The sequence below is a fragment of the Aquarana catesbeiana genome, linkage group LG05, assembly GCF_042186555.1.
Source record: "Aquarana catesbeiana isolate 2022-GZ linkage group LG05, ASM4218655v1, whole genome shotgun sequence".
NCBI classification, from domain to species: Eukaryota; Metazoa; Chordata; class Amphibia; order Anura; family Ranidae; genus Aquarana; species Aquarana catesbeiana.
This window is the reverse complement of record NC_133328.1, coordinates 194438261-194459597: the sequence shown is the minus strand read 5'-3', so window position 1 is coordinate 194459597 and position 21337 is coordinate 194438261. Positions and strand designations below refer to the sequence as shown.

At 38.5% G+C, this 21337-nt stretch overlaps 1 protein-coding gene across 1 annotated transcript in view; it reads right to left on the bottom strand.

Annotated features, from left to right (window-relative positions):
* LOC141144607 (epidermal growth factor receptor-like) overlaps window positions 1-21337 on the bottom strand; it is a 289829-nt gene that overhangs the window by 61015 nt on the left and 207477 nt on the right. Inside the window, exons 2-8 of the mRNA XM_073630459.1 lie at window positions 12153-12304; window positions 10650-10815; window positions 9494-9622; window positions 7645-7713; window positions 4335-4453; window positions 4102-4243; window positions 2504-2620 (exon numbers count right to left, since the gene is read on the bottom strand). Coding sequence (XP_073486560.1) covers window positions 2504-2620; window positions 4102-4243; window positions 4335-4453; window positions 7645-7713; window positions 9494-9622; window positions 10650-10815; window positions 12153-12304 — 894 coding nt within the window. The remainder of the gene's footprint in view (window positions 1-2503; window positions 2621-4101; window positions 4244-4334; window positions 4454-7644; window positions 7714-9493; window positions 9623-10649; window positions 10816-12152; window positions 12305-21337) is intronic.

The following is a 21337-nucleotide window of genomic DNA, read 5'->3' as shown; positions in this document are numbered from 1 at the left end:
GTAGATTTTGCTGTATGTTTGGGATCATTGTCTTGTTGGAAGATAAATCTCCGTCCCAGTTTCAGGTCTTTTGCAGACTCCAACAGGTTTTCATCCAGAATGGTCCTGTATTTGGCTGCATCCATCTTCCCCTTAATTTTGACCATCTTCCCTGTCCCTGCTGAAGAAAAGCAGGCCCAAACCATGATGCTGCCACCACCATGTTTGACAGTGGGGATGGTGTGTTGAGTGTGATGAGCTGTGTTGCTTTTACGCCAAACATATCGTTTTGCATTGTGGCCAAAAAGTTCGATTTTGGTTTCATCGGACCAGAGCACCTTCTTCCACATGTCTGGTGTGTCTCCACTTTAGACGAGACTTTTTATGGATATCTTTGAGAAATGGCTTTCTTCTTGCCACTCTTCCATAAAGGCCAGATTTGTGCAGTGTACGACTGATTGTTGTCCTATGGACAGACTCTCCCACCTCAGCTGTAGTTCTCTGCAGTTCATCCAGAGTGATCATGGGCCTCTTGGCTGCATCTCTGATCAGTCTTCTCCTTGTCTGAGCTGAAAGTTTAGAGGGACAGCCAGGTCTTGGTAGATTTGCAGTGGTCTGATACTCCTTCCATTTCAAAATGATCGCTTGCACAGTGCTCCTTGGGATGTTTAAAGCTTGGGAAATCTTTTTGTATCCAAATCCGGCTTTAAACTTCTCCACAACAGTATTACGGACCTGCCTGGTGTGTTCCTTGGTCTTCATGATGCTCTCTCCGCTTTCAACAGAACCCTGAGACTATCACAGAGCAGGTGCATTTATACAGAGACTTGATTACACACAGGTGGATTCTATTTATCACCATCAGTCATTTAGGACAACATTGGATCATTCAGAGATCCTCGCTGAACTTCTGGAGTGAGTTTGCTGCACTGAAAGTAAAGGGGCCGAATAATTTTGCACGCACCACTTTTCAGTTTTTTAATTGCTAAAAAAGTTTAAAATATCCAATAGATTTTGTTCCACTTCACAATTGTGTCCCACTTGTTGGTGATTCTTCACAAAAAATTAAAATTTTATATCTTTATGTTTGAAGCCTGAAATGTGGCAAAAGGTTGAAAAGTTCAAGGGGGCCGAATACTTTCGCAAGCCACTCTATCTATCTATCTATCTATCTATCTATCTATCTATCTATCTATCTATCTATCTATCTATCTATCTATCTATCTATCTATCTATCTATCTATCTATCTATCTATCTATCGTATGTTTTGTAAAATTCAAAGTGGGTCTCATTCATCAAAGTACTGGAGGGGGGAGAATTGTTCCATTCTATTATCTTTCTCTTACGAACCACATGTCACATAAGGTGAATTCCATTGTTAAAAATACTAGTTGACTGCCTTTATGCTGATCTCTAGATTTAATACATTTGAGCCACTGACCCAGTACAAATATGCAAGTGCAGGTCAGGAGTCCTTATCTGCATATGTGTTCCTAGGTAAGTAACACAAAGCATTTAAATAAACCCTGTTAACCACACCATTCATTTAATGAAAAATCTTTCCATATGATTATATGTGCATTTTATGTATGTTATTCGTGTTTTTTGCCTGTAAAAGGCTCCTTTGTGTAGACACCCAAAAGTCCTGAGATTGCTGATGGGTGCAGCTACTCTGCAGAACCGTCACTCAAAAGACACAGTATACTCCTTCAGCAGCTACCTCAAGGCTACTTTCACACTGGGACGCTGGCCATGTTGACAGTAAAGCGACAATTTACCGTCGTTTTAGCTGTGCTTTTCGGACCACTAGCGGGGCGCTTTTAACCCCTGCTAGTGGCCGAAAAAGGGTTAAAAGCATCGGCAAAGCGCTGTTGCCGAAGCACTGTTGCCGAAGCCCTTTGCAGGCGCTTCGGCAGCGCTTCCCATTGATTTCAATAGCAGGGACGGTTTAAGAGCTGTGTATACAGCGCTCTTGCACCGCCCCCCAAAGATGCTGCTTGCAGGACTTTTTTTCCCGTCCTGCAAGCGCACCGCCCCAGTGTGAAAACACTCAGGCTTTCACACTGGGGTGGCTTGAGAGGTGCTTTTAAGGCGATATTATTAGCGCTAAAACACCTGAAAAGTGCCTCAGTGTGAAAGTGGCCAAAAGGTTACGTAGGGAGGTAAGGGAAGGGGCAGAGAAGCTGGACCAGCATAGACAATAATTAGATATTCCCCAAAGAGGAAAGGGCTATGATGCACAAAAAGGTAAAGGGCTGTGCTGGGATATTGACTCTTTCTGTGGTAGTCAATTTTTCCAACAATTTCAAAGGCACATTGCAAGAGAAAATACAATTATTTATGGAAAGAAAACATTAGAAGTAAGCATTTCAAATACTTGAATTTTTTGCGCTTTTACCTTTAATTCTTAAAGCTGGTGACAGAATTTATTTAAACCAGAGGAGAGTGGATCTCTGCCTTTTTAACCCAAGGCTGGTGTTTGCATTTAGTAGTATTTTAATAAATGTAACATTTTTCTATTACCTTTAGTACACGGTCCATCACACTTTTTACAGCTGCGAACCCCATTTTCCTCTACCTCATGTGAATCGGAATGGCATGTCCGAACACAGGATCCAAGATCTGTCACTATATAATTATCTATGAACAATACAAGCAAATAAATAAATGCGCAGATACCTATATACATGAAACATTTAGGTAATTTACTATGCATAAATAGCGAAAACCATAAAAGGCAATAGAAATAACAACATACATGCTGCATACTGACCATATATCTATATAAGACTTTATCATGGTTTGTATTTCAAGGATTATTGTGACTGGAAATTAAAATAAAGTATAACTAAAGGCTGAGCTAAGTGGCAGCAGGATACCCAGCAGCTGGATGATGTTGATTGGGATGATATTTGGGACCTTCCGTTTCGTTTTGCGAGACAAACTAATTGAATTCAAAATTGTCCATAGAGCCTATTTCACACCCTCTAGACTACACATGATGAGTTCCTCTCATCCTCCAGAGTGCTGGAGATGCGGCCACTCTCCAGGCATTTTTTCCCACATTTTATGGCCCTTTTCGGTTATCACTAGATTTTGGTTGGAGGTGCTGTCTGTAGTGAACACAGTGTCAGTAACTAAGATATCTTCCTCCATGGAAATCTGTTTGCTGGATTTGGTAGAAAACCTGATTCCTATTGCAGCAGAAAGAACGCTGATTGGTCTTCTCCTCTACGCTAGAAAGGCAATCACATCTTTTTGGAAGAAACAGGTCCCCCACTTTTTGGTTAAATTCTATTGGCAGATAGCATGTCTAATTTTATTTTAGTTTTCTTTTTTTAATGCACAATAATAAAATTGTGTAGAATAATACTTGGCTATGTGTTTTATTTCAAATGACAGTTTGGGAGTAGGCAGTTACATTTAAAAAAATACAATGTAAAATTGACAAGGGACACCAACATAGTTGTATCTTTGATCTTAAAAACTAGGGGATAATGGTGTTGTGGTAACTTGCCCAAATAAAAAAAAAAAAAAGAACATAATAATATTATTCTTGATATCACAAAAAAAAAAAAAGTCTTTGAAAATTCGCTTGCAATAATATCAGTATCAATAGCTAAGCAGCTTCATTATTATCCCATTAAAGAAGAAGAGAATTGTGCGCTGCATTTGGAGATTACATAATTTGCCACGTCACGAATGTTAATTCTCCATTACAAACGCTAGTTTACAAGACCAACTGCTTCCTAGCATGCGTGTTTGTACTTTGGACTTTTGTCCGACCGACTTGTGTACACATGCTCAGAAAATCCGACAACACCTATTTGTCTGCGGAAAATTTGAGAACCTGCTAGCCAACATTTGTCCGACAACAATTGTCCGATGGAGCATACACACGGTCAGATTTACCAACAACAGCCTGTCATTGAACATATCCCGTCGGAAAGTCCGATTGTGTGTACAGGGCTTTACTCTCCACACCTAAACCAACACTAAAAACAATTAGCTAGAGTTTCACTTTAACAATTTAATTAAAGAGATGGAAGCCATATGTCTAAATTGCTTTGTGGAGCATAGAGATTTAAGCATGGAAGAATACCTGAAGTAGCGTTACTTACGTGGACATTTAGCCACACAGGAGGCCCCAAAACTGTATTTTCCCATAGGATTGTGTTCTACTTGGTATGTGTTAGGGTTATAAACTTGGAGTGGAGGACAGCTTTCCTTGCATGTGTCACCATCACGAAATGCACGACAAGCCTTAAAGAAGAAAAATATTATGAGACCATTAATAATATTAAAAATAATAATAATTAAACACTGGCAAAGTGGTGAAAATTATTCACGTTACCAGGCAATGATTTTCTTTGGGTCCTGTACAGCCGGCTGCACACTGACTGTGACAGCAATCATTGGGCATCGGTCCCCTGCACCGTCCAGGACACTGCTGAGCACATTTAAGCTTTGTAACTGAAAGAGAGAAATACTTAATTTAGGATTTCAATGCCTAAAAATTTTCTTATATACAAAGGTAATCAAGTGTCTGTCATCTGCACAAAATGGACGCATCATAAATGTCTCTATTAGGACCAAGAAATATCAAGTGACGTATGAGACAGTAGGGAATATATAAAGAAAGTAGGATGTTGAGAGCTATGAGAATGCTAGACAAGTCACTTGTTGGAAAATATTGCTTGAACTTTGCCACCTTCATTATTCTGGCCTATTCACACCACTGGATTGCGGTAAAGCATGTTACATGTGTTAGTGCAATGCAACGCCATTCATTTCGATCTTGCTGACAGGCATGCGGTGCTTTGTCAGAAATACCTTCTTTTGGTGCATACTGGTTCAAATGAATGGGTTGCCTTAAAGGAGAAGTCCAGCCAAAAGCCAAAACTCGTTTGGCTGTACTTCTCCTATGGATCACAGGAATGCAGTTCGTTTTGCACTCCTGGGACCCATTTTCAGCAGAGAGTGGACTGAAGTCCACTCTCTACTGACATCACCAATGTCAATCCAGGCACCATGTCTATGGAAGTCTGGATCCGCCAGGTGCCTTGACTGACACCCGTCCCAGCCTCTCAGCGAGCCACTGAGAGGCTGAGATGACCACTCCGTCCCCTCCACAGCTTAGCGCTCCAATGAGCATAGAGGGAGAAGAGCAGAGAGCTGTGACTGACAGTCTACAGCTCTCTGCTCACGGAACTCTGAAAACCGAGTGATTTGCCGTGTTCGATCATTTGGTTTTCAGTGAAGAGGGGCCAGGGGAAAGATGCAGCATCAGACTAATGCTGCATCCAACTAGGTAAGCATTAATCTAAAAAAAAAAAAAGAATACTTTACTTTTCTTTCAACACAAACCACATTGACATGCACCATAACATTTGTGTCCTAATGCACCGCTGTGATTCACTTCTCCACAAATCCTATAGCTACAGAGTTGAATGAGGGCTTGTTTTATAGTGCTTTTACTGTTTCTTCAGAATATGTAAATACTTAGTGTGCATAGTCTGGGCATAGGTTTACTAATAATGTTACATTTAGTTAATAGGTTTACCAGTAAATAGTAAAAAGCTAATTCTAATGAACACTGCATAGAGAGTTACTTTTTTACATATATTTGAAAATTGCTAAATTGGGTACCCATTTGGTCTTCAATGTGGGCCATGTAAGTTGTGACCATTTCCTGCTGGGTCCATTGGACCCTTTGGGGGAGATTTACGAAAACTGGTACACACTGAATCTGGTGCATCTGAGCATAATAACCGATCAGCTTCTAGGTTTTAGGCCTGGTTCACACTGGTGCAACATACGCTCTAACTCTGGGAGCAGGTCACATGACGTGTACAAATCAATGGTTCCCTATGAGAGCCATCTTAACTAGTCTGACACAAGTCAGTCCGACTTTAGAAAAGGTTCCTGCACTACTTTGGTCCGACTTTGGTCTATTTTCAGGCCATTCAATATCATTGAATTTGAATCCAAGTTGGATCCTTGTCCTAACCATCCGACTTGTGACATCCGACATGGTGATTACAGCAGCAGGAAAATGAATTTTATTGGTACCCTAGGATTGTTTTGATTGGTCAAAGGACAAGTCGGACTATCTCAAAGTCAGAGCAAAATCATATCCTGTTCATTCAAGTCGGATGGACCGAAGTAGGACCGAAGTAGGATCGATGTTGCAGGGCAAAGTAGCATGACAGTCGTACAACCGTTGTGTCATAGCTGTGTGTATCCGGCCTTACTGTCAAAGCTTAATTCAACAAACTGAAGTTAGAAGCTGATTGGTTTCTATGCACAGCTGCACCACATTCTATGCACACTAGTTTTAGTAAATCTCCTCCTTTAACCTTCTTAACGGTATTCCCAAGTGTGGCTTGGGGTGAATTTTCCATACCAAGAGCAGTAACCCCCACACTCGGGGCTGCATCGCAGTATCCAGGGAAAGTTACTTACCTTGTCCCCAGGATCCTGCGATGTCCCCCCGTTGTGTGCGGTGGCTGTATCTTCCGCCCAATGTACTGTATGCCAGTCTCCATTCCCTGTGAGCGACGCAAAGCGACGGGCACGGAGCCCGGCGGGAAATTCAAAAAGTGCAAAAAAACAGAATACATACAGTACACTGTAATCTTACAGATTACATTACTGTATCAAATCATTCCACCTCCCTTTGTCCCTAATGCTTTGTCCAGTGCCCTGAATGCAGTTTTATATTATATATACTGTTCTTTCTGCCTGGAAACTGGAGAATGTCCATAGCAACCAAAAAGCGTGCCTTTACGTCAAGTGGCTTTAGACCAGCTAGAAAACAGCGACAGTAAATTAGAACACTTGCAGAATTGAGCGATAGTGATTCGTGGGGAAATTCATCATCAGACACTGAAAGTGACGACAGCGACAATTCTGCAACTGAGCACATTTCAGTATTTTTGAATTTATTACATTATTAAATACATTTTATTATTATTATATTATTATTTTTTATAATTATTTATAGTTATTTATTATATTATAATTTATGATTTTGTGTTTCAAACTTTATCATACCCGTGATGTTTACTAGACTTGTTTGGACAGATTTAAGTGACATGCAAAACAATGTAGCGCTTTCAGCATCTAATATCTGACATAATCATACCGCCAGGGAGGTTAACTTTCTTCATGTAGTGAAAAAAACACTCACCGCTCTTATTCTTAAGCCACATTCTTCAATGACATCGCTCACCTTGCCAGTGACTGAAACACTGATATTCAACTGTTACATTTATTATGGATATTGCTTTCTCACTACTTGCCAGGTACGGCCATATCTTTGCTCTCTTGTCAGCAATAGAGATTCTGTAGCACTTTGGGCAGCAAGGGAGCAACTTTCATAGAAGAGGAATCAATTGCATAACAGTGCTTCTGCCATTGGTGAGGTGTCACTAGCAACAGAATCACAACTGTGACATGGCCACATTTAGAGAGCAATGTGTGATATCTTTGATTAAGCAGGCCTAACACAATTTTTTAATTTATTTATATTTTACTTGATTTCCAGCTAACTGGCTAATGGCCTCCAGCTAAAAAGGCATATACTGTATGTATATTACTGACGCATTTACCTTATGTGGCCTTTATTACAGAAAAATTTAATTCTCCCAAAGAATACTTACATATCTGACAATTCTCTGGACCAGGTCCCCAACATGATCCATTACAAGCTTCCACATCACATTTAGGACCTGAAGTTTTAAAAAACAGAAATTAAGTGCATATATTTTTTTTCTCCCTTCATGAATGGATCAGAATTCACTTTCTAGGTGCTGATTTATTAAAAATCTGAAGAAAAATCTAATGTAGGACATAAGGGCAAGGAATGATCTAACTAGTTTAATGCTTCTGTAGCAATAAAGTTGAATAAATCGGAAGTGGAATATTTTTTAAAAGCGTAATTAAAGAAAAAAATAAAAAATATTGTTTTACCACGTGGGCAGATGTAGTCTGCAAACAATTACAAAAAGTTAAAACCCAACGAAAGTCTTATCTTGGAAGCTTTGGATTATCTTGGGAAAAGTTTTTTATTAGTCAGTGATCCTCTTGAGGAGACTGCACCACACTTCTTGTCCTGGTGACAGCCTTTTACAGCAGGGCAAGAAATGACAGCACTTGTCATGATAGGGAGATACAGACATATTAAATAAATATATAAGTGCCACGCTAGTGAAAATCATCTAGGGCATATCCATATTACACAAAGTCCTTCAAGAGAATCTTTAAAAATATCCTGTGTGTTGCCTTTAATTACAATCATCCATGTTATGTGCTCTTGCAAATCCACTCCAAGTGCTATTTACCACCACCAGATGTACTCTCACCTGGACCTATTGACCTCACATATCATGGTTAAGATTGGTTAAGATGTGCTTTTGTCCCTTTAAATGGACCAAGGATAGTAGACCAATGTGTAGCCATTCCTATTGTTCCAATCCTCCTACAACTGGCACTATTCTCTTTCACTCCTCCTCTCTGTACTCTACACTTTCCTGTAGAATATATCAGATTTCGTCAATACAATAGAAAAGTATTTGGGAAAACTTGGTCAGAGTCATCAGTGTGAAGCCATGTTCTGAGGAGCATGTTTTTCCACATACTTTTCTATTGCTTTGACAAAACCTGATATATTCTGCAAAGTGTAGGGCAGAGGGGTAAAGGAGGAGAGTGCCAGTTGGAGGAGGATTGGAACAGCAGGAACGGCACATCGGTCTACTATCCTTGGTCCATTTAAAGGGACAAAAGCACATCTTGACTGAGCATGATATGAGGGGGCAATAGGTCCAGGTGAGAGTACATCAGTTGGAGGTAAATAGCACTTGGAGTGGATTTTCAAGAGTACATAAGGTGGATGATTATAATTAAAGGCAACACACAAGATATTATTTAAAGAGACTACTGGAGGACTTTGTGTGATACAGATGTCCATTAGATGATTTTACACTAGCGCTGCACTTATATATTTATTTAATATGATCTTTGATTTGTATGGGAGTTGAAATTTGATGCATAGCTGCTGGTAACAGTAATATAGATTTATTGTTTTTGAACACACATATATTGTAGTTTTATATTTAATTTATGTGGGAAAACACTGTAGCAGCTCACACGGGCTAATGTTGTTGAGGGAGATACAGACAATCATAATAATAGCCTCACAGACATTCCATTCCTCCCTAAGTTTAATGTTTAGGATGTATTTTGTTGCAGTCTGTTCCCCAGCTGGAGAGATTTCTACTTTTAACATGCAGTTAGGAGAAATCTTTTGGATTTAGGATCACAGACGTAAAAACCTAATAGGGGTCAATTCACTTTCCCACTCTGTCCAAAACCCAAACCGAAACTAAATCTGGTCTTTGTAAGGCTTCTGCTGCATTATCAATATCAGGAAATGTTGCACTCCAGAAGAATATAAATTTAGCAAGCAGACTTTTATTTTGTTTGTTTGTTTTTTTACACTTGTATACATACAGCGTGCAGGTGATGAATATTCTACAGAAATATTTGCATTGTCCAGTTTTATAATGTCCTCCCAATTGACTGTGTTCAAGTTGCAAAGTTTGGGATTTCTTCCAATGTTAACTCCGCCTCTTAGAATGTCTGTGGAAAAAAAGAATAAAGATAAAAAATAGAACTTGTTTAATGCGTAATATAACACTTCACAATAGACGCGTACGCAGACATCTGTCTTCATCACTGAAGTATGGCCTGGCGGGAAAAATAAGCTTAACCACTTGACCTCTGGAAGATTTACCTCTCTTCATGACCAGGCCATGTTTTGCTATACAGCACTGCGTTACATTAACTGAAAATTGCGCAGTCATGCAACGCTGTGCACAAATAAAACAATTTATGTAATTTTTTCCTCACAAATAGTACTTTGTTTTGGTGGTATTTGATCACCAGTGGGGTTTTAATTTTTTTTGATAACCTCCCTATTTGTTCTTCTCAAAGGTGAAGAGAAATCCTAAATGTTATAGCTGTTGCTCGATCAAAAGGTTAAATAATCTCTTTCAATGGGAAGAGCTGTCTAACGCCTAGTACACAAAAATATCGATTTCGAAGCGTTCATGTGATAATCTGATCGGTAATACAAAGCTTTCGAGAGCCTATCACGACAGTTCATCAGAAATTATTCGAAGGGACAAACACGAAAAATTTTCTCGTACAATTTTCGTTAATCAGTTCAGTATTCGTCCCAAAAAAATTGGAAGAGCAAGACCACACATGTGGAAATGGAAAGAATACATTACAATACAACAAATTACATCACTTTCGAAGTTGTATTCTGTTGTTCGAGAATTTTCGTAAGTTTGGTTACCTCTTCATTTTCCATATGAGACTAGCATGCAAAAAAAAAAAAAAAAAATGGACGTTCATCCGTCTGATATTCTCATCATGTGGCTTAAGAGAGGCTTTCTTTTACTTTAGAGAGATTTACTTCCACTTCCTGTTGTTTCTCTAAGACAGGACGGGACACAGACACCACAAAATGCCTGACAGGGATGTTACCCATTTCCTACTCCATCCCAAATAAAATAAAATGTCTTATCTATACAGTAGATATACTTTAATATATACATTGTATACAATTATTTGGCTATTCAATGGATGTTTCAGTTTGTACCTTTTAGGTTTCTCATAGGGAGCTCCTCCAGACCATCATTCGATAAAATAGAGAGTGAGGCGTTCTTGTACAAAGAATTTCCCCGGATCACCTGAAGGTTGGGTAAGGAAATGGATTTGATATTGTTCATGGCGATGAGAACGTAGCCGCCAACTTCTTTTATGTCCTGTTATTAAATAACAATGAAAAATGAACACCATACTGCAATAACAATGGGACATAAGGCAAATCAACCAAATATGTGACATGGGAAACCAAGAATAACTTTTTTATTACATGTTTATGACTTCAGTTTGAGGCTGGACTCACACTTCTGCATTGCGGTAATGCACCACAACACATGGAAACAAGAAGGCACAAGAAGAACATAGGCTCTAAGGGTAGAGGTAGATTAGTCTAATTTGTGCTTGCAAATACCCAGCAGACCAGCATAAAGAGAAATGTCTAAAGTGCATGTATAATCAATATGTTTCCTTTTTACTTTGATGAAGGAAGAATTTATTAGAACCCCTGTCAAGCCTTTTTTGCTATCTGTGCACAATCTGTTGACCTTGTCAGTTAGTAGGGTGTTTACTGTATAGCTGTCCCATGTTTTTAAATCATGTTGTAATAAAGATTTTATAATTTTATAAACCACTGCTTCCTATTATGCCCATAAAGTCTGCTTTGTTTTGATCGAGTTTTCAACTCATTCAATCCTTTTATATTTGCATGCAAATGCAAAATCAGAGAAACCGCCAACCCTCCTTCAACGCTTTGTATTAATTTCAATATAAAGTGTTAAAAGAGTGCTGGCTATTTCTTTGAGTTATGATCCACACGGCACCAATGTTGGCCGAGTACCATTCTACGCTGACTATGGATGGCAGTGGGGACAGGATATTGAATGATTACATGCAAATTCAGGTAAACCCACTCCTGCAGACTGACACCCTCCCATTAAGGAATTTTGATATTTGCATAACTCCTTCGAACACCAAGCCCATTGTTTGTACCAGGGCTGAGGGCTCTTGAGAGGCAGGGCTTGTGTGATGTTTTCAGGAGTCTGCTGGCCCCTCCCACTAGTCACAACCTGCCTTCTATGCATAAAGAAGCAGAGAGACCCAATGATGGCATTTTTGGGTCGAAAAAAGGTATATAAGGAAAATGGAAAAGTTTTATGTATAAGTGTCATTAGCATGTTGATGGGTGGGGGGAGGCATAATATAGGCAGAATAAACTTTAGCCTTAAGTGGGAACTGCACACACAGGCAGAAGTTAGGCGTGTTCTTCAGTGTGGTGTGCATATTAAGTGTATATGTTATGCAAGAATTCTGATGATTAGTATTTCATATGGCCATGTGTGCTCCCTGTGGGTATTACATCCTGGGATAGGCATTGTACAGAAAACATGAGCATGCAGAATCAAGTGGATGTATTTAATGACAGTCATATGAGTTATGGGTTATACGTAGGTGTGACATTTCTCTATATAGTGAAATTGATTGGAATCTACATCTATACCGTGAGGAAAGATGAGTCACTGCCGCTCTTTAGGTGGGTGATTTCCAGATTTCCAAGCACAATTTCACAGCCGTTGTACATTTTCTTCAAACTGCTGTAATGCTCCTCCGGTGTCCCCAGCTGTGAGAACCTGTTCTCATTTCCTAGACAAACTGGAAGAAAATAAACAACACATGAGCGGTTTACTGATCCAACGTATAACTGCATATTTAATGGTCACAAAACATGCAATCTACATTGCAGCATTCATAAAACAATTACTCATTACATTTGCATTCTTTGCTATGCAAATGAAACCAATGATATTTAAAGGAAACCTGTACTGAGAGAAATGCAGAACATGCTTTGATTACATCCTTCTGAAAATTCCAGTTAATTGGCTGCTGTTTCAATGCTTTATCAGTCAGTGAACACGAACAAGCACACAGCTAGTAAAGTCAGAATAAAGTCCCACTTGTTCTTATACTTATATGGGGTGCAGCGCCAAATTACAATATAAAACAAACACACAAGTGAAAAGTAAAGAAGGAACCACAAAAAAGAGACTGTCCCTTTAAGAACAAATATCATATAATGTAATATAATGGAGTGAACTAATTATATCCACGTGTCTGTGTATTTCTTCCACCAAATAGAGGACAACAGCATAGAGCGTAAACTTCAGTGACCCCTGTAGTGTCCCCTGAAGAAATACTATTGCTAGAAAGGCATTGGGGCGGAGCTACACACTAAAGTCTCACCGTCGCTTCCAACTCCAGGACCGGTGCCCATCTTACTCTTCTCAAGTTTGGATGGCTTTCTGAAGAGGTTCTGCTTCTGTGACTGGGAAAGTTTTACAGATTGGTAGCTTAAAGCTTTACGTGCTTTGTTTGCTGCTTACATATATGCAGCTTGGGAGCTGGTGATTGTGCATTGATGGTGGCTGGATAACACAGTGGTGTCATTGTCCTCTATCTGGTGGAAGTAATACATGGACACGTGGATTTAATCAGTGGACTTTATTACAATACCTTATATATTTGTTCTTAAAGGGCAGTCTCTTATATATTCACTTGTATTTATGACGAAAGATTTCTTTTTTTTGTGATTCCTTTTTGGTTTGTGTTATATTATAATTTGGTGCTGCAACCTAAATAAATATATAATTTGGGAGGTTTACGTATATTGAACCGCATTGTTGGCTGCCAGAGTTATTCATTCTGGAGCTGACTTTTACTCTGCATACTGTTGTCCTCTATTTGGTGGAAGAAATATATGGACACATCAATACAATCAGTGGACTTTATTATATTACATTATGTGATATTTGTTCTTATAGGGAGTCTCCTATAGATTCACTTGTATTTATGGTGAAATGTTGTTTTTTTTAGCTTTTTTTTGTGATGCCTTATATTGTTTTCACTTGTTGGTCTGTTTTATATTGTAATTATTATTTTATAATATAATTTAATCAATTAATGTAATCAATTTAGTAATTAAGGCTCAGGAATTATCTGTTTAGCACATATACACATTTTTTTCTGTTTTATATTGTAATTTGGTGCTGCACCCCATATAAGTATACCATTTGAGGTTTATGAATGTTGACGTGCGTTGCTAGCTGCCAACATTATTCAATCTAGCGCTGGCTTCTACTCTGCATACTTGTTCCTATGTCAGAGATTCATAAAGTATTGAAGAAATCATCAAGCATCATTATACCTAGGACAGATGCATTTTAAGAGGTCACCATTGGCCATTAAACTATGTTAACTTTTTAATTTGGCAAGCACACACTTTTATTCCAACATTTGAGTCTAATGATTACCATGTCATATGCTCACAATCACATCTATGACGTGGAAAACTTTAGGGAAACAAATTCATGTATGGCTTTGTGCAAGTTTTGCCTAGCTATCATCTGAGCTCCTGAAATTGATGTATGTACTTTTGAGACAACAAAGCATTGTATTTATTGTTGTGTTGTCCAATAGGAGAAATGCTGTGTTAAACCACAAAAAAATCACGTGTCTTCTATAAAATCTAATCTGCCAGCATGCTTATCTGACAGTATGTTGACAGTTCTTGTTTACATCATAAGATCCTTACGTAGAATTCTGGTAGATGCACAACTAGTTTTTTTAAACTTTTATTGTTACAAGGTTCAGTTCTCAAAGCCATAGCACCCACATATGGATTTCAGTTTTCAAAAACATGAACGTTATTTTTAGCTGATTCCAATGAGATTTGAAAATTAGTCACATAGCTTAAAATAAAGATCATAATCCTTGTGTTAAAGCTGTGTAAATTTAAGACATTACTTTAAGGCCTCATGCACACAGGACATTTGAAAAACATCAGCGCTGCTGCCAGGAAAAAAAGCAGCGTTAAAAACACGCTGTTAGCCGCGTTTTTGAATTGCGTTCATGGGAAGGTTTTTCCGCATTTTTTGGCGTTAGCGTTTTTTGGCTTTTTTTCAGTAAAGACACTCCCTATGATGTAAAAACGCCTAAAAACGTCAAACGCTGCTTAATGTGGCTAAATGCTTGTTACAGTGTTTAGCAGCATTTTACGTTTTTACAGCTCACCAGCCTCTGCCCCTGGACACACAGTCTGTTGTTTTTTCTACTGCCCCTAAACACTTATGCCTCCAAACACCTCTGAAAGTTTATGTGTGTATGGACTCATAGGCTAACATGGAGGGGCATTCAGAGGCAGTTAAAAAAAAAACGTCAGATGCCCCTAACAACAGCTGTAAAAATGTCCTGTGTGCATGAGCCCTTAAACATTTATTATTGCTGTCACTATTAAAATATCTTATCGAGTGTAAAAATCAATCCCGTTGGAGTACTACTACAATGTCAGTCTATCAGTGTCTTCTTATTAGGTAACATCTACAGTGCCACGAAACCCCTACGGGAAGCTAAGGAAAGGGGTAAATGACACTGGATATCATTCAATCAGGAGGTATGCCAGTGGTAATAGACTTAACATCTACTTCAGCATCTGACTTTTTGGACCACAGAGACAGGAAAGAAACCTAATCTAACCCATCTCTTTTCTGTAGGCAGCAATAGAAGCATGACATTGGTTTTGATTGTTCCTCACTCACTAAAATGTTTTATTGCTGTCTGTGTTCATGTTGGGTAGATTTCCCCTCACTTCCTGTCCTATCAAATAGATAGAAAATTAGCAAATGTCCCTATATACAAAATTTTAAAGTAATATTTTTGCTGCAGGTGGGTTTTTACTGCCATGATTGTATGGATGCAAATGGGGCTTCGGTCACTTTGTCCTACTTGACAGTGTTATTCACAGTATTGATAAATGAAAAAAGAACGCCTTATTGACTTTAGATAAAACTGACCACACATTTACTTAAACACGTGTTGATATTAATTTGTAGTGACTCTGGATTCCTGGAATAAACAAAATGCCCTTAAGCAACTCAAAAAGCCAACCATTTACTGTTAAAAGAATTGATATATTTGATGGAATAGTTACTTTGACAAGCATTGTACTTCATTTTCATGAAGCCCAGCAGGCGGCCTAATTGTTGACCATGGCAGCTGAGTAATTGCCCTAAAGGTTCCGGTATCACTTGTTTAACAAGTTATAGTCAACCTTTGGCAAAGTTAAACTAAAACAGACGAAGCACAGAGTTGAAGTATAAAAGTAGTTATTTGCATGGGCCTTCTCCATTTTCATGTGGCAATCCTTCAGCATTGCACTGTAAGATATAGGGGGAGTTTGGCTATGATTGGTGCAAATTGCAAAACTGGCACCCACAATTACATATCTAATGTTCCCCATAAGTTCAGTAGTTATCCTCCCTGTGCCCTTCTTTTTTTACATTTCTGTCCACTTTCTATATATGGCAAATATGTGCAGTAACACTGTAGTAAAATGTTATGTATCTACTAAGATTTTCCCAAATTCCAAATATACAAATGAGCTTCCCCAGCAAACCCGACAACCATGTTGTATACATATGAATCATGGCCACTCTCGGGGGAGATGAAGGGAAATCTGTGAACTCCAGCACCTCTAAGATGTGTTTTTTTCCCATTTCTGCTGAAGATTATACACTTGCAACCTTTTTGCCCCAAAGGGACCCTTAAAATTGTTTTCTGGTTTTGGGGGAACCCCTAATAAAACCAGGTAGAAAAAAAAGATAATTGGGGGCATGCACTTGCTTTGCCAAGTGGTGTTGGCTCTAGAACTACGCAGGCAACACCAGATGGGGGGTCAATCAGCCACAACTCAAGGAACCATGGACACTGCTGGAGGAACCCTATAATTCCACGGAACCCTGGATGAAAATGGCTGATATAGTCCATGAAGCAGAGATTCATGTCTCCAGGGAAGCAAGGGATTCCAGGTTTAATTTATTTGTGTATGACTCAGATCTGCATTGAGTGATGAGCAGAGTAGGAGAGAAAGACATGGTAAAATTCTGCATTTTTTAACTCTTCTGCATCGCAGGGACTGTTGGAGCCATATGGACCCCCAAAATAGTCTTTTCACACTGGGAGGGATATATACTTATGAAATTAGTTGTTTTTTTTTTTTTACAGGAGCAGTGTATATAGAAATGTTGCTTCTTAGTTTTCCTTTTTTAAATATTATATTATATTAGTTAACCATATATTCTAGCTAATACTTTAATACATGCCAAAGTGATAGCAAGCAAGAGTTTTCAGTGATAATTTTACTTTTTATAGCAAATTTTCCCATATGCAAAATTACCATGCAGAACCATTTACAAAAGGGTACTTGCCAAACCAGAAAAAAGGTATGAACGCTGTTATATCCAAGGAAAAGTAATAGGCACATTTATGCAAAATAAAACGTGTATGTGTCCACATATTCTGTGGTTAGTACATGAGCCTTACTATCTGTTATTACTTCTGCAATATATCACATTTTAAGGAAAAACCAGGCAGCAATGGAACTCTACAAGTCCATCAATAATTGGCAGTCTTATCTGGTTTTCAACATTATGTTAAATGGTTGGAGGTAAATTTCTACAGCCAAAACTTTGTATATTTATCATAATTTATGACTTTTTACCCTCATATTAATTTGCAGAAAAAATAAGCTGGACTGTTACTGTTCCAACTCCAAGCATTATTTCTGTTTTATGTTCTCGTCCCAAGACAGATAGCTTGCATGATAAATACTCTACGAAAATGTAAACCGGACGTGCAGGTCTTTAAACAAATTAATTACAACGCAGTCTAACAGGGCATAGAATTTATTGCTAATGAGCATTTTGCCTGTATTCCATAACAAGCAATTCAACAGTTCTTTGATTTAAAACTGAACAGCAAAACATAAAACAATGTTTTTACTGTAGCATTCAAGCTACTTTCTGATTAAATTATGTATACGTCTTTGGCACTTAGGATTTCTAACATGTGCATAAATAAGATAATAAAGAATACAAAGTACAACTGTGTACATTAAAAATAAGAAATTGGATGGTGGGTGGTGTGTCTTACCAGATACGGCACCTCATCCCGAGTCGAAGATCTCAAAAAATGGGGGAAACAGGGGATGATGGGATTATTGCAGTGCCACCAAAATTCAAAATTACTAGATTGATATTTTATATAAAATCTTTTAATTTATTGATATCAAAAACATCTAAAATGTTTACATGAAGGAGTACAAAAAATATACAAAACAAAAACAGAAATACAGTGCAAATAAATGACCGTCACCAAAGATGTTGAGGGGTGATCATAGTCTTATGTTCCCAACTAGTTCCGCCAAAACATTGGCTTCATCAGGGGAATGTAGAGATGTACTGCAGAGAGTAAAACCACATGCGGGCTCCAAAACGCAAGGGGGACACCACCGAGACACTGAGAATGGAGGTTCCACTCAGCCCAGTATTTGGCTACAGGGGAATTAAAGGGCGCCCTAATTATATGCAAAACCAAGGAACTCAATGTTGCACAAGGGAGATTCACAGCGCAGTCAGTTCATGTAAAAAAATCGCATGAATGCGATCAAAAAGACGAATACGCATTAAGTTAGAAAAAATGCATCCTATGAATAAGGTCCCGCCAATATCTTGGCTAAACGTTGGAACCTCCACAATGAGTCTTTCTGGTAACACCGGTTATTATAGATGATCTTTTACATATGTAGCCAGCTCCCCAGGATGGTCCCACAGCAAGGGACCATCCTGGGGAGCTGGCTACATATGTAAAAGATCATCTATAATAACCGGTGTTACCAGAAAGACTCATTGTGGAGGTTCCAACGTTTAGCCAAGATATTGGCGGAACCTTATTCATAGGATGCATTTTTTCTAACTTAATGCGTATTCGTCTTTTTGATCGCATTCATGCGATTTTTTTACATGAACTGACTGCGCTGTGAATCTCCCTTGTGCAACATTGAGTGCCTTAGTTTTGCATATAATTAGGGCGCCCTTTAATTCCCCTGTAGCCAAATGCTGGGCTGAGTGGAACCTCCATTCTCAGTGTCTCGGTGGTGTCCCCCTTGCGTTTTGGAGCCCGCATGTGGTTTTACTCTCTGCAGTACATCTCTACATTCCCCTGATGAAGCCAATGTTTTGGCGAAACTAGTTGGGAACATAAGACTATGATCACCCCTCAACATCTTTGGTGACGGTCATTTATTTGCACTGTATTTCTGTTTTTGTTTTGTATATTTTTTGTACTCCTTCATGTAAACATTTTAGATGTTTTTGATATCAATAAAATAAATGATTTTATATAAAATATCATTCTAGTAATTTTGAATTTTGGTGGCACTGCAATAATCCCATCATCCCCTGTTTCCCCCATTTTTTGAGATTAAAAATAAGAAAGTCATATTTTAACAATAGTAGCCGATATAACCTGCAAAAATCCATTAGAATATACAGAAACAATATATGGCTTGAAGTAATAGATGCTAATAAACCTAGGGGTGGGGCACATATATAGGGTTCCTCTAATTGCCCAAAGGGTCAAACATTATGTTATTTTTTCAATTTATTCAAAGCTAATTCTGGCTATTTTTGGGGTTTTAAACAGAATGGGAAGTTAAAATTAGCATAATTTCTGTCTATGATAATCCCATTGGGCAGACTTTCCCTCACTTTCTACTCCTGCAAAACCCATACAAGAAATTTGGTAGTGACTGTCACAGGGATAATAAGACACCAAAAGCAATAAAAACATTGCCAGAATTTCTATCTTATCCGCACGCTACAAAAAAAAAGTGGTTTTGTCTGTGTTCTGTTTGGAAAGATTTCCCATCACTTCCTGTTCTAACAGGAAAAGAATGGAACTCTTTCCATTAGTAACACAGACAGCAGTAAAGGTCTGGCAGAAGCTCAAATCCGTCTTCATGCTATCCAGAATGAAATAAAATTTTTGGCTGAAACTGGCTTTAACAAGAACATTTATCACATAGGATCCACAAAGGTAGTGTGGTGGGGACCACCTCCAGCTAGAATCACTGTTTTCAGGGTCCAGCAGACATTACAGACCCATTTACCCTGGTATTCCAATCTCAGCAACTTTTCAATACACAATATAAAAATGATCTAACTATGACACACACCTGAGTGAATGTCGATTAAAGGAAAAAGCTATTGGCTGAACTGGAAATATTTTATCACTAGAATATTGTTACCCTGGGATAGTAGCAGTGTCCTATCTGTAGATAACAAGAGCGTATGGCCAGCTCTACCTATTCAAAATGAACTGTTATTTATTATTTCCAAAAAGCTTCTTATGAAATCTGATAACAGTATTCATCATCATTTTAAAACTACAGATATACAGCGGGTAAAATAAGTATTGAACACATCACCATTTTTCTAGGTAAGTATATTTATAAAAGTGCTATTTTCACCACATGTCAGTAACAACCCATGCAAACCATACATACAAATAAACCAAAACAAGTTCAGAAATGAAGTTATGTGTAATAAAATTGAATGACACAGGGAAAAAGTAGTGAACACATGAAGAAAGGCAGGTGGAAAAAGGCATGGAAAGCCAAGACACCAGCTGAAATCTATCAGTAATTAGAAAGCAATCCTGCCCCTTGTCAGTGCAAATTAATATCAGCTGGTTCAGTCTCAATTGATGGCCTATAAAAAGGTGTCTCATTACCAGGGTGTCACACAAGAAACATCTCACGATGGGTAAAAGCAAAGAGCTATCTCAAGACCTTTGCAAACATATTGTTGCAAAACATACTGATGACATTGGTTACAGAAGCATTTCTAAACTTCTGAATGTCCCTGGGAGCACTGTTGCGGCCATAATCCAGAAGTGGAAAGAGCATCATCTGACCATAAACTGGCCACGACCAGGTCCTCCTCGCAAGATTTCTGACAGAGGAGTAAAAGGAATTAGCAGAAGAGCTGTCCAAGAGTCAAAGCCCACTTGTGGAGAGCTTCAGAAAGACCTGGAATTAGCAGGTACAATTATTTCAAAGAAAACAATAAGTAATGCACTGAACCGCCATGACCTGTATGCACGCTCACTACACAAAACTCCATTTCTGAAGAAAAAGTATGTTAAAGGTTGTTTAAAGTTTGCTGCACAACATTTATACAAGCCTGTAAAATACTGGGAGAATATAGTCTGGTCAGATGAGACCAAAATTGAACTGTGGATGCCATAATACACACCATGTTTGGAGGTCAAATTGCACTGCACATCACCCCAAAAACACCATACCAACAGTGAAGTTTGGAGGTGGAAACATCATGGTGTGGGCCTGGTTTTCAGCATACGGTACTGGTAAACTTCATGTTGTTGAAGGAGGGATGAATGGAAAAATGTACCAAGACATTCTTGATAAAAATCTACCAGGATGATGGAGATGAAACGAGGGTGGACATTTGAGCAAGACATTGATCCCAAGCACAAAGCCAAGGAAAATCTCAATTGGTTTCAAAGAAAGAAAATAAAACTGCTAGGCCCAGCCAATCGCCTGACTTGAATCTAATAGAAAATCTATGGAAAGAACTAAAGATCAGAGTTCATAGAAGAGGCCCACAGAACCTTCAAGATTTGAAGACTGTTTGTGTGGAAGAATGGGTCAAAATCACACCTGAGCAATGCATGCGAGTAGTTTCTCCATACAGGAGGCATCCTGAAGCTCTCATTATCAACAAAGGATTTTGAACGAAGTATTAAATAATTTTCAGTTAGCATGTTCAATAC